At 43.2% G+C, this 14,107-nt stretch overlaps 1 protein-coding gene across 1 annotated transcript in view; it reads right to left on the reverse strand.

Annotated features, from left to right (window-relative positions):
* Positions 1–13,087, reverse strand: part of LOC128701954 (uridine phosphorylase 1) — a 28,912-nt gene extending 15,825 nt beyond the window's left edge. Inside the window, exons 1-2 of the mRNA XM_053795934.2 lie at positions 12,648–13,087; positions 7,976–8,237 (exon numbers count right to left, since the gene is read on the reverse strand). Of these exons, the coding sequence (XP_053651909.1) occupies positions 7,976–8,237; positions 12,648–12,754 (369 nt within the window). The 5' untranslated portion in view covers positions 12,755–13,087. The remainder of the gene's footprint in view (positions 1–7,975; positions 8,238–12,647) is intronic.
* Between the last annotated feature and the right edge of the window lie 1,020 nt (positions 13,088–14,107).

The following is a 14,107-nucleotide window of genomic DNA, read 5'->3' on the forward strand; positions in this document are numbered from 1 at the left end:
ATTTCCTCATGTTTACCATATCTGAGTAATTGAAATTTCTCATCGTTGAACTTCATATTGTTTTCTGCAGCCCACTGAAAGATTTGGTTGATGTCCGCCTGGAGCCTTGCAGTGTCTGCAATGGAAGACACTGTCATGCAGATTCGGGTGTCATCTGCAAAGGAAGACACGGTGCTGTGGCTGACATCCTTGTCTATGTCGGATATGAGGATGAGGAACAAGATGGGAGCTAGTACTGTGCCTTGTGGAACAGAGCTTTTCACCGTAGCTGCCTCGGACTTTACTCTGTTGACGACTACTCTCTGTGTTCTGTTAGTGAGGAAATTATAGATCCATCGACCGACTTTTCCTGTTATTCCTTTAGCGCGCATTTTGTGCGCTATTACGCCATGGTCACACTTGTCGAAGGCTTTTGCAAAGTCTGTATATATTACATCTGCATTCTTTTTGTCTTCTAGTGCATTTAGGACCTTGTCGTAGTGATCCAGTAGCTGAGACAGACAGGAGCGACCTGTTCTAAACCCATGTTGCCCTGGGTTGTGTAACTGATGGGTTTCTAGATGGGTGGTGATCTTGCTTCTTAGGACCCTTTCAAAGATTTTTATGATATGGGATGTTAGTGCTATTGGTCTGTAGTTCTTTGCTGTTGCTTTACTGCCCCCTTTGTGGAGTGGGGCTATGTCTGTTGTTTTTAGTAACTGAGGGACGACCCCCGTGTCCATGCTCCCTCTCCATAGGATGGAAAAGGCTCGTGATAGGGGCTTCTTGCAGTTCTTGATGAACACAGAGTTCCATGAGTCTGGCCCTGGGGCAGAGTGCATGGGCATGTCATTTATCGCCTGTTCGAAGTCATTTGGCGTCAGGATAACATCGGATAGGCTTGTGTTAATCAAATTTTGTGGCTCTCTCATAAAAAATTCATTTTGATCTTCGACTCTCAGTCTGGTTAGCGGCTTGCTAAAAACTGAGTCATATTGGGACTTGAGTAGCTCACTCATTTCCTTGCTGTCATCTGTGTAGGACCCATCTTGTTTAAGTAGGGGCCCAATACTGGGCGTTGTTCTCGATTTTGATTTGGCATAGGAGAAGAAATACTTTGGGTTTCTTTCGATTTCATTTATAGCTTTTAGTTCTTCCCGCGATTCCTGACTCCTAAAGGATTCTTTTAGCTTAAGTTCTATGCTTGCTATTTCTCTGACCAGTGTCTCCCTGCGCATTTCAGATATATTGACCTCTTTTAGCCGCTCTGTTATTCTTTTCCGTCGCCTGTAAAGGGAGCGCCTGTCTCTTTCTATTTTACATCTACTCCTCCTTTTTCTTAGAGGAATAAGCCTTGTGCATACATCGAGTGCCACCGAGTTAATCTGTTCTAGGCATAAGTTTGGGTCTGTGTTGCTTAGTATATCTTCCCAGCTTATATCGGTTAGGACTTGGTTTACTTGGTCCCACTTTATGTTTTTGTTATTGAAGTTGAATTTGGTGAATGCTCCCTCGTGACTAGTCTCATTTTGTCGGTCTGGGGCTCCTCGCATACATGTCTGAACCTCAATTATGTTGTGATCTGAGTATATTGTTTTTGATATGGTGACATTTCTTATCAGATCATCATTGTTAGTGAATATGAGGTCTAGTGTATTCTCCAGTCTAGTAGGCTCTATTATTTGCTGGTTTAAATTGAATTTTGTGCAGAGATTTAAAAGCTCGTGTGAGTGTGAGTTTTCATCAGAGCTGCCTCCTGGTGTTATTTCTGCAACAATATTATTTGCTATATTCCTCCATTTTAGGTGCCTTAAGTTGAAATCCCCCAGGAGCAAGATGTTGGGTGCAGGAGCTGGAAGATTTTCCAGACAGTGGTCAATTTTTAACAGCTGTTCCTGGAATTGCTGGGATGTTGCATCCGGAGGCTTATAGACTACCACAATGACAAAACCTGCATCAGGGGAGATTTTCCTGTTTCCTGATAAATAAAACACCATCACTACTGAGGAGACAATGGAAATGCACCACCAGTAACAAAAACTTAAAATTGCAAAATGATGACAAAAAGTGTACGATCAGTATTAGCAAATGTCCGAAATGCTCAGGCATGTTAGTGGCTTTCTTTGTAATGTACTTAACAATTATCCTAGTAGATTTAGCACTTCTTTTTCATTATAATAATAATAATAATAATAATAATAATAATGTACTCAACATATAAAATGTAAATCACACATTGTAACCTGTGCAAAGAAATAAAAACTGTATTGTAAATTAATATGGATACCAACACTCGTTTATAGTACATATTTATTTACTGCTAGGTGACCAGACACTACAGGTTCCAGATCAACCAGGCTGTGATGGATATGTGGGTCAGTTGGCCACCACTGGCAACAGCCTAGTTGACCAGGCAAACACCAAACAAGCCTGGCCCATGGCCAGGCTCTAGGAGTAGAAAACCTCAGAACTCATCAAAGGTATATCAAAGGAATATCAAAGGTATAGCCATGTGAGTGTATAATGAAAGCCTGTAATTGTTTTACATGATGGTAGGATTGCTGGTGTCCTTTTTTGTTTCATAAACATGCAAGATTTCAGTGGCCTGGTGGCCTGGTGGCTAAAGCTCCCACTTCACACACGGAGGGCCCGGGTTCGATTCCCGGCGGGTGGAAACATTTCGACACGTTTCCTTACACCTATTGTCCTGTTCACCTAGCAACAAATAGGTACCTGGGTGTTAGTCGACTGGTGTGGGTCGCATCCTGGGGGACAAGATTAAGGACCCCAATGGAAATAAGTTAGACAGTCCTCGATGACGCACTGACTTTCTTGGGTTATCCTGGGTGGCTAACCCTCCGGGGTTAAAAATCCGAACGAAATCTCATCTTATCTTATCTTATCTTATCTTAGGTACGTCTTGCTACTTCTACTTACACTTAGGTCACACTGCACATACATGTACAAGCATATATATACAAACCCCTCTGGGTTTTCTTCTATTTTCTTTCTAGCTCTTGTTCTTGTTTATTTCCTCTTATCTCCATGGGGAAGTGGAACAGAATTCTTCCTACGTAAGCCATGAGTGTTGTAAGAGGCAACTAAAATGCCGGGAGCAAGGGGCTAGTAACCCCTTCTCCTGTATATATTACTAAATGTAAAAGGAGAAACTTGTTTCTCCTTTTGGGCCACCCTGCCTCGGTGGGATATGGCTGGTGTGTTGAAAGAAGAAAGATCAAAGGTATAGCAATGTGTATGAACACTTGCCCGTAGTCTGGTGGCAAAGCTCTTCCTGCACACGGTGAGGGTCCGGGTTCGATTCCCGGCAGCGGGTGGAAACATTGGGTGCGTTTCCTTACACCGGTTGTCCAGGATCATCCATCAGTAATAATGGGTACCTGGGTATTAGTCGACTGGTGTGGGTCGTATCCTGGGACAAAATTGACCTAATTTGTCCAAAATGCTCTGCATAACAAGCGGCTTTCTATACAGTATGTATGTCACTGATGTCAGCTATGATCTGTATATCTTGTACATGTACTTGTAGAAATAAAGTGGGAGTTGTCACAGCTGCTCTTTGCTGATGACACTGTGCTCTTGGGAGATTCTGAAGAGAAGTTGCAGAGATTGGTGGATGAATTTGGTAGGGTGTGCAAAAGAAGAAAATTAAAGGTGAATACAGGAAAGAGTAAGGTTATGAGGATAACAAAAAGATTAGGTGATGAAAGATTGAATATCAGATTGGAGGGAGAGAGTATGGAGGAGGTGAACGTATTCAGATATTTGGGAGTGGACGTGTCAGCGGATGGGTCTATGAAAGATGAGGTGAATCATAGAATTGATGAGGGAAAAAGAGTGAGTGGTGCACTTAGGAGTCTGTGGAGACAAAGAACTTTGTCCTTGGAGGCAAAGAGGGGAATGTATGAGAGTATAGTTTTACCAACGCTCTTATATGGGTGTGAAGCGTGGGTGATGAATGTTGCAGCGAGGAGAAGGCTGGAGGCAGTGGAGATGTCATGTCTGAGGGCAATGTGTGGTGTGAATATAATGCAGAGAATTCGTAGTTTGGAAGTTAGGAGGAGGTGCGGGATTACCAAAACTGTTGTCCAGAGGGCTGAGGAAGGGTTGTTGAGGTGGTTCGGACATGTAGAGAGAATGGAGCAAAACAGAATGACTTCAAGAGTGTATCAGTCTGTAGTGGAAGGAAGGCGGGGTAGGGGTCGGCCTAGGAAGGGTTGGAGGGAGGGGGTAAAGGAGGTTTTGTGTGCGAGGGGCTTGGACTTCCAGCAGGCATGCGTGAGCGTGTTTGATAGGAGTGAATGGAGACAAATGGTTTTTAATACTTGACGTGCTGTTGGAGTGTGAGCAAAGTAACATTTATGAAGGGATTCAGGGAAACCGGCAGGCCGGACTTGAGTCCTGGAGATGGGAAGTACAGTGCCTGCACTCTGAAGGAGGGGTGTTAATGTTGCAGTTTAAAAACTGTAGTGTAAAGCACCCTTCTGGCAAGACAGTGATGGAGTGAATGATGGTGAAAGTTTTTCTTTTTCGGGCCACCCTGCCTTGGTGGGAATCGGCCGGTGTGATAATAAAAAAAAATAAAATAATTATTATTATGTAAATCACTCTTTTAGGTAGGAGGTTGGTAGACAGCAACTGTCCAGGGAAGTACTACCGTCCTGCCAAATGAGTGTAAAGCGGAAACCTGTAATTGTTTTACATGATGGTAGGATTGCTGGTGTCTTTTCTTTGTCTCATAAACACGCAAGATTTCAGGTATATCTTGCTACTTCTACTTACACTTAGGTTACACTACACATACATGTATAAGCATATACACACCCCTCTGGGTTTTCTTCTATTTTCTTACTAGTTCTTGTTCTTGTTTATTTCCCGTTATCTCCATGGAGAAGTGGAAAAGAATTTTTCCTCCGTAAGCCATGCGTGTTGTAAGAGGTGACTAAAATGCCGGGAGCAAGGGGCTAGTAACTCCTTTTCCTGTATACATTACTAAATTTAAAAAGAGAAACTTGTTTTTCTTTTTGGGCCACCCTACCTTGGTGGGATACGGCTGGTTTGTTGAAAAAAAAAAAAACTCATTCTGCCCAGAATTGACCATGAGTCCCTCAGGCAGGAGCAGAAGGCACTACCAGTGATCCTCAAGCAGGACTGAGGTTTCTAACGCATCTGCATAGTAGTTGATACCTGGGTTTCACCCACAAGTCTTCTAACACCCATGTACCTACTCAAAAACGTCAATATTTTTTAGTTAAATTCTTAATTTCACATTACTGCAAAATTCACACACACACTTTACTTTGTACATCACACAAATAACCCGCACATAAAAGAGAGAAGCTTACGACGACGTTTCGGTCCGATTTGGACCATTTAAATGGTCCAAGTCGGACCGAAACGTCGTAAGCTTCTCTCTTTTATGTGCGGGTTATTTGTGTATCGTTCCAGTCACGGTATTGTGCCTTTTTTTGTTATTTATTGTGCATCACTTCAAAGGGGGGGGTATACCTTGATGCTTGGTCAAGGGTTCTTGATCAAAGGACCTGGAGCTACCCTCCCATTTCTTGAATGAAACATGATTATCCATGATTTCCCAAGTGCTAAGTAAGAAAGTTAATTTAGGCACAGGTATACATAAGTACAGCCTCTCCTCAATTACCAAGTTTACCAACAACTTGGACTTATGATGGGCTCTCTGATTAATATGGATACCTAAATAATGTACATCAGAGCTGATTTCTGTTTATTACAATATACACTACACTAGAGTGATTGCCTCTTTACCGAGTATGAATTAGATAATGCATTAACCAAAGGTCGATCAACTGCTCCTGGAGAGGATGGTATAACCTATGATATTCTCAGAACTCTAAGGCACGTGCCTGATAACCCTTTGTTGGCACTGTATAATCTCAGTTACATTGAGGGCGTTCTTCCTACTTCCTGGACCAATAGTCTCATTGTGCCTATCCCTAAGCCCCAACAGCCTGATACATTTAGGCCGATCTCCTTAACTAGTTGTCTTTGCAAAACTTTTGAAAGAATGATGCTTAACAGATTGTACTACAGAATCAGACATCAACTTTCCCCCTACCTCTATGGGTTCATGAAAGGTAAAAGTGTGCAGAACTGTATTTCCACCTTTCTCACTGCACACACCTCTACTAGTTTTACCACTTTTCTTGATCTAAAATCTGCATTTGATATTGGAACCGTTATACTACATGAACTAGCCAAAATGAATATTGGTGGTAGCTTACTCTGCTGGATAATAGGATACCTGTCAAATAGAGTATCCTCTGTCCTTTACCAAGGCTTCAGAAGTGATTCTAAAGAAATGTCTTTAGGTACACCGCAGGGAGGAGTTCTTAGTCCCATGCTATTTAATATTCTGATTAATGCTCTCCTAAATGCTCTACCTGCCTCACCTAAACATATAGCTATAAGCTATGCTGATATCATGATCCATACAACAGGGCATAAGAAGATGAATACCATTCTTAATGAAGTTCAAGCAATTTGTAATCGACTAGGCCTCATAATATCTTCCTTGATATTAACAAGCAAACGACATCCCCCACCCATCTATTTCAGGGTGAAATCATTAGCTACGTTAAAACTTACAGATATCTTGGTGTAGATGTACCCTTTAACAAATCCACTATACCACAACTAAACAAGAAATGTAAAGCTAGGCTAAATGCTCTCAAAGCTGTTGCTGGCTACAATCCCAACTATGGTGCTAATGTGAGAATCGTTAGGTCCTTAATTGATTATGCTGCTCCCATGTTGATATTAGCTAGAGAAAGTTCCCTCCGACCCTTGGAGTTAATGCAAAATGAAGCTCTCAGGACTATTCTTGGCTGTCCCAGATCTACAAAAGTTCTTAACATGAGGAAGGAGCTTGGTATTTCTAGTATCAGTGATAGGATTGTTGAAATTAACACTACTCGGTATTAGAATGTTGAGAAACGAACCAGACACTGTCACAGTGAATCTTACCAAGTGTCTAGAGGTAAATACACACAGATCTTGAACTGTATCACTGTAGGCAACAAGAGCATTTCACCCCTCCATGGAAGATGTGTTCATTTTATATCACATACCTACAAGTCCCTCCCAAGAAGCTCATTGCTAGTAATCCCTTCCTTAAATCTCTTGTTAGAGTAACTGCTCAAGAAGAAATTTTTCGCCTAGCTGGTAGCAATAAGTTATCACAAGTTATATACACTGATGGATCTAAACATGAGTCTTCTGGCAGGGCTGCATCTGCTCTTGTTGCCACCTCCCTAGTTAAGAACGATAATAAAAAGGACCTGGAGCTACCCTCCCATTTCTTGAATGAAACATGATTATCCATGATTTCCCAAGTGCTAAGTAAGAAAGTTAATTTAGGCACAGGTATACATAAGTACAGCCTCTCCTCAATTACCAAGTTTACCAACAACTTGGACTTATGATGGGCTCTCTGATTAATATGGATACCTAAATAATGTACATCAGAGCTGATTTCTGTTTATTACAATATACACTACACTACTTACACTACTGTATAAACATTTAAAAGTATACTAAAAATGTTACAAATGGTGCAAAGGTGACATTAAATCAATATCAAAGATAGTTGACACAAACCCATTACCATTATAGTATGCTCCTTGCTTAGCGATGAATTTATTTACCGATGTGGTCATAGGAACAGAACTTCGTTGTTAAGTGAGGAGAGGCTGCACAATTATCATACAGTGTTAAAAAAGTCACTTTCGTCTGACTCAAAAAAAAGTCAGACAAAAATGATTAATTTCCATAGGGGTCCTTGCTGTATAAGTAAGTTTATCTTGGTAAAGTAAATACAGTTACACATATTATCATGCAAAATAATGTATGTGTAAATTACCCACGATAACCCAAAAAAGGCCAGCTAAAGTGACTTATTTCTATTGGGTTTAGTGCTTTCAATAATAATAATAATAATTACCTTATACATGGAGTAGCGGTAGGATCGGTAGGAGATATCAAGCAGTGTGGTTCCTGCAGGAAGTTTGTAACCGATCTCATCCATGATGAAGTTAGCGAACTGTTCCATGCGCTTGGGTGTGCCTCCCATGCAGACAAAGCGGATCTCGCTGAACATCTCCACCAGATCATGGGAGCCTGAACCCAGGGCCAAGTGGTACAGAATATCCTGCTCCATCTCGGAGATGTGAGGATTTCGCAGTCGTACTGACCCATCAGGGAACCTGAAAAGTAAGAAAGTGAATAAGTTTATTTAGGTACAGGTATACCTGGAGAGGGTTTTGGAGGTCAACGCCCCCGTGGCTCGGTCTGAGACCAGGCCTCGTGGTGGATCAGGGTCCAATCAACCAGGCTGTTACTGCAGGCCACACACAAACTGACATGCAAACCACAGCCTGGCTGGTAGAGTACTGACTTTAGGTGCCTGTCCAGTGCATGCTTGAAGACAGCCAGGGGTCTATTGGTAATCTCCCTGATGTATGCTGGGAGGCACTTGAACAGTCTTGGGCCCCTGACACTTATTTGTTGCCTCTTATCGTGCTAGTGACACCCCTGCTTTTCGTTGGGGGGATGTTGCATCGTCTGCCGAGTCTTTTGCTTTCATAGGGAGTGATTTCATGTGCAAGTTTGGTACTAGTCCCTCTAGGATTTTCTAGGTGTATATAATCATGCATCTCTCCCTCCTGCATTCTAGAGAACAATGGTGCATACACTGAGGTGGCCAGAAGGGCCCACATGGGTAGGGCAAAGTTACTCAACATGGGGATTGCAATCACAAGGAGACTGACTGGGAAAACCTAGAGCCACATGGGGAATCAGACACGTGGAGGGCCAAGATGATGGAGACAGAGGCGTCGTAAGGGGGGGGGGGGACGAGGGCCGCCCCGGGTGACACCATTTAGGGGGTGACACCATAGAGCCTCTAAAGAAGGTGACACTAATGCACAAAACAGTGCTGCACCAACATAAGAGAAGAATCCTTCGTTTCTATATAGCCCATTATATATTAACAAAGTACAAATAAGCCTATATAGAGAAAATCATTGATTTTGATGATGTGATAGATGATTTTGCATAACTGAAGGCAAGAAAATGTAAGATCAGATTCACTGAGATGTTACCTGTACTCAAAGTCAAATCGGAACTAGTGTTTTCTTTATTTTACAAGTTTTTTTTTTTTTTTGCATTGTTGGAGATGAATAAATGTAGCATCTGTTGGCTGTACCCAAAGTGGTATTTGAGTTTGTTTCCTGAATATTACTATGATTATTTATTTTATCATTAATAAAGTTGAGAAGTATTCTGCTGTTCGGCTTATGGCCCTTAAACGTTCTCTTTTCTAAACATAGTCACTGACTGGGCATGCAGTAGTGACATAATTGGAGTTTACCCCCCCATCCCCCCGTCCTTGAATTTCATGGGGGTGATACCAAAGATGCTGTCCCAGGTGACACCAACTCTAGCAATGCCTCTGGAGACAGTATTGGAAAACTTCATGCACCAACATGTTGGGGATACAACCAGAGAGAGAAGAGGGTATATACCAGCATTCACCTTGAGCAGCTCAGACATAGGCAATATTACATATGAAAGACCCCATTGGCACTAGTGATCACAACATCCTGAGTTTCGAATACCATGTAGAGTTAACAGTGGAGAATGAAGAATCACGAGAAGGATGGGAAAAGCCAAACTTCAAAAACGGGGACTACACAGGTATGAGGTAATTCCTGCATGAGGTGCAGTGGGAAAGAGAAATAGAGGGAAATACAGTAAATAAAATGATGGAACAAGTGTCCACAAAGTGCAGGGAGGCAGAGGAAAGTTCATACCAAAGGGTAACATAAAAAATGGAAAGATTAGTGTGAGCCCATGCCTGGAGGTGTAAAGAGTTGGCGCCAAAGCCAAGTATGCTAAAGCATGGAAAAAGTATAGAAGGCAAAGGACTCAAGAAAACAAGGAGTGGGCCGGTGGCCTGGTGGCTAAAGCTCCCGCTTCACACACGGAGGGCCCGGGTTCGATTCCCGGCGGGTGGAAACATTCGACACGTTTCCTTACACCTGTTGTCCTGTTCACCTAGCAGCAAATAGGTACCTGGGTGTTAGTCGACTGGTGTGGGTCGCATCCTGGGGGACAAGATTAAGGACCCCAATGGAAATAAGTTAGACAGTCCTCGATGACGCACTGACTTTCTTGGGTTATCCTGGGTGGCTAACCCTCCGGGGTTAAAAATCCGAACGAAATCTTATCTTAATCTTAAGGAGTTAAGCAGAACCAGAAATGAATATGCATGATAAGGAGAGAGGCTCAGCAGCAGTACGAGAATAACATAGCATCAAAAGCCAAGTCTGACCCAAAGTTGTTATACAGCCACATCAGGAGGAAAACAACAGTCAAGGACCAGGTAATCAGGCTGAGGATGGAAGGAGGGGAACTCGCAAATAGTGACCAGGAAGTATGTGAAGAGCTTAGTACAAGATTTAGAGAAGTATTCACAGTGGAGACGGTAACACTTCCAGCAAATAGGCAGTAGGGTGCATCAGCAAGTGCTGGACACACTGCACATAACTAAGGAGGTGAAGAAACTGCAAGGTGAACTAGATACCTCGAAGGCAGTGGGCCCAGATAACATCTCTCCTTGGGTCCTGAGAGAAGGAAAAGAACTGGGTGTGCCACTAGCAGTAATCTTCACTAAATCTATCGATACAGGACAACTGCCTGAGGTATGGAAGACAGCAAATGTAGTCCCAATTTTTAAGAAAGGAGACAGACAGGCAGCATTAAACTACAGACCAGTGTCACTGACATGTACAGTATGCAAAGTAATGGAGAAGAGTGGTGGAGCACATAGAAAAGATTGGGCTCATACATAATGATTAGCACGGCTTCAGGGATGGGAAATTCTGTGTCACAAATCTGAGTTCTACGACAAGGTAACAGAAGTAAGACAGGGGAGAGAGAGAGAGAGAGAGAGAGAGGGATGGGTAGATTGCATCTTTTTGGACTGTAAGAAGGCTTTCGACACTACCACACAAGAGAGTGGTTCAAAAACTAGAGGAGCAGACAGGAATAGTAGGGAAAAGACTGCAATGGATCAGGGAATACCGGACAGGAAGGAAACGAGTGACGGTACCTTACGAGGTATCAGAGTGGGCACACGTGTCAAGTGGGCTTCCATAAGGATCAGTCCTGAGTTTGGGCCTCTTTCTTGTATATATGAACTGCCCCGCTGTTATCCGTAACCTATTACTCATCCATCTCCCTTTTGCCACCTGATGCCCTCGCTTCCTTCCTGCCCTGCAGCGCTGTATAGTCCTTGTGGCTTGGCGCTTCTTTTTGATTATAATAATAATAATAATTGTATATATGAATATTAGGAGTGAAGGAATAGATTCAGAGGTGTCCCTGTTCGCTAATGATGTGAAAATAATGAGGAGAATAAAGCGGACGAGGATCAGGTAAGATTACAAGGGGATCTGGACAAGCTGCAAGCTTGTCCAGACAAATGGCTCCTAGAGTTTAGCCCCAACAAGTGCAAGGTTATAAAGCTTGGGGTAGAAAGAAGAAGACCGCAGACGGAATACAAGCTAGGGGATCAAAGGCTGCAAACTTCACTTAAGGAAAATGATCTTGGAGTGAGTATAATACCGAGCACATCTCCTGAGGCACATGTCAATCAAATAACCGCTGCAGCATATGGGCGCCTGGCAAACCTAAGAATAGCATTTCGACATCTAAGTAAGGAATCACTCACGACACTGCACACCGTGTACGTCAGGCCCATATTGGAGTATGCAGCACTAGTATGTAACCCACACCTGGTCAAACACGTCAAGAAATTAGAGAAAGTGAAAAAGTTTGCAACAAGGCTAGTTCCGGAGCCGAGAGGTATGTCCTGCGAGGAGAGGTTAAGGGAAATCAACCTGACGACACTGGAGGATAGGAGAGATAAGGGAACATGATAAAGACGTATAAAATACTGAGAGGAATTGACAAGGTAGACAAGGCTAGAATGTTTCAGAGATGGGACACCGGAGAACTCAAATGAGTCATAGATATGTTAGGAAGTATTTGTTTAACCTTTGAATTGTCAGGAAGTGGAACAGTCTGGAGAGTGATGTAGTGGAGGCAGGATCCATACATAGCTTTAAGAAGAGGCATGATGAAGCTCATGGAGCAGGAAGAGTGACCTAGAAGGGACAAGTGAAGAGGCGGGGCCAGGAGCTACGACTCAACCCCCGCAACCACATATAGGTGAGTACCTCTCTTGTGTATACTGCATACACACGCTGAGACCTGGTGGTGTAAGTTTATTTAGATACAGGTACACATAAATAGTTACACGAACTATCATATATAGTAACATGTGTAAGTTGCCCACTAGGAAAACCCTAGAACGGTCAGAATTATTTCTATTGAGGTCCGTGGATATAAGAATGTTGGAGCACTACTGTAGACCTATTGACCCATGCTAGGCAGGTCTTTTTTGTCTGTCAGTTGACCCACGGACCTATTCTCCTTTCCATTACACCGTTTCTTCACAATACATGCCAGCCACCCTCATTCATACCGAGTTCCCACGCCTCTGTCCCTCCCTATTCACCATGGTATTGTGAGATGCTGGACAGACCTACCTGGTACAAGCCGTGCAGGAGTGTGTGTTAGTGTGTGTGCTGGCCTGGTCCTGGTCCTGGTCTTGGACCATTGGTAACACACAGGCTTCACCCTCTTGGCAAGGCATTGCTGATTAAGTTGCGAGTGTCAGATGCTACAAGAAGTCCGCCACTAGTCTTGATGGATTATTTTTCAACAGTTAATCTGCCACTGCCTATAATGCCGGATTTTCTGAGTTCTTGATGGATTTACCAGCAAATCCTTGACTGCAGTGGAGGATTTCTTCCTGTACGTAGTCTGTGGCTGATTACGGATTTATGAACATGCATACTTCGTAAACCACATTCACAGAGTTTCAGAGCTCTCTAAATCTATTAAATTCGGCGAGGAATACGGAGAGATCTAAGTGAGATGCTTTAGAAAATATATTCGAAACGTGGCGGGCAAGTTTTGACCTGGTAATGGAAGGTGAACTGTGCTCACCAGTTGGGGGAATATATAGGGAACCTCGCTGGACAGACGCCGTGACGTGGCGGCTTGTGATTGGCCGAGCTGGGGGACGGGACTTCCACTAAGGGCATACTTTGGTTTGTTACAGCCAATGAGCGGCGAGGATATAAGCAACGTTGTCATCAGAAAATGTGATGTAATTTCTCAGCAAGAAAAGTTCTATTTAGGCTTTGCGTACATGACGTACAGTTATATTACAGAGCACGCACACAGGAGCAAGAAACCATGACGACACATGAGTTAACAAGTGGGTCATTAACTAATCACACGACTAGTGTGATTAGTCGTGTGACTAGTTAATGACCTCACTAGTCGTGTGACTAGTTAATGACCTCACTAGTCGTGTGACTAGTTAATGACCTCACCACTAGTCGTGTGACTAGTTAATGACCTCACTAGTCGTGTGACTAGTTAATGACCTCACTAGTCGTGTGACTAGTTAATGACCTCACTACTAGTCGTGTGACTAGTTAATGACCTCACCACTAGTCGTGTGACTAGTTAATGACCTCACTAGTCGTGTGGCTAGTTAATGACCTCACTAGTCGTGTGGCTAGTTAATGACCTCACCACTAGTCGTGTGGCTAGTTAATGACCTCACCACTAGTCGTGTGGCTAGTTAATGACCTCACCACTAGTCGTGTGACTAGTTAATGACCTCACCACTAGTCGTGTGGCTAGTTAATGACCTCACCACTAGTCGTGTGGCTAGTTAATGACCTCACCACTAGTCGTGTGACTAGTTAATGACCCCATTGGAATCAAGGACCCCAATGGAAATAAGCCACTCTGAGCGTTATTATTTGTGTCAGGGGCCCAAGACTGTTCAATTGCCTCCCAGCATACATAAGGGGGATTACCAATAGACCCCTGACTGTCTTCAAGAAGACACTGGACAGTCACCTAAAGTCAGTACCTGACCAACCGGGCTGTGGGTCGTACGTCAGCTTGCATGCGGCCAGCAGTAACA

This window comes from Cherax quadricarinatus, chromosome 77 (genome assembly GCF_038502225.1).
Source record: "Cherax quadricarinatus isolate ZL_2023a chromosome 77, ASM3850222v1, whole genome shotgun sequence".
NCBI lineage: Eukaryota > Metazoa > Arthropoda > Malacostraca > Decapoda > Parastacidae > Cherax > Cherax quadricarinatus.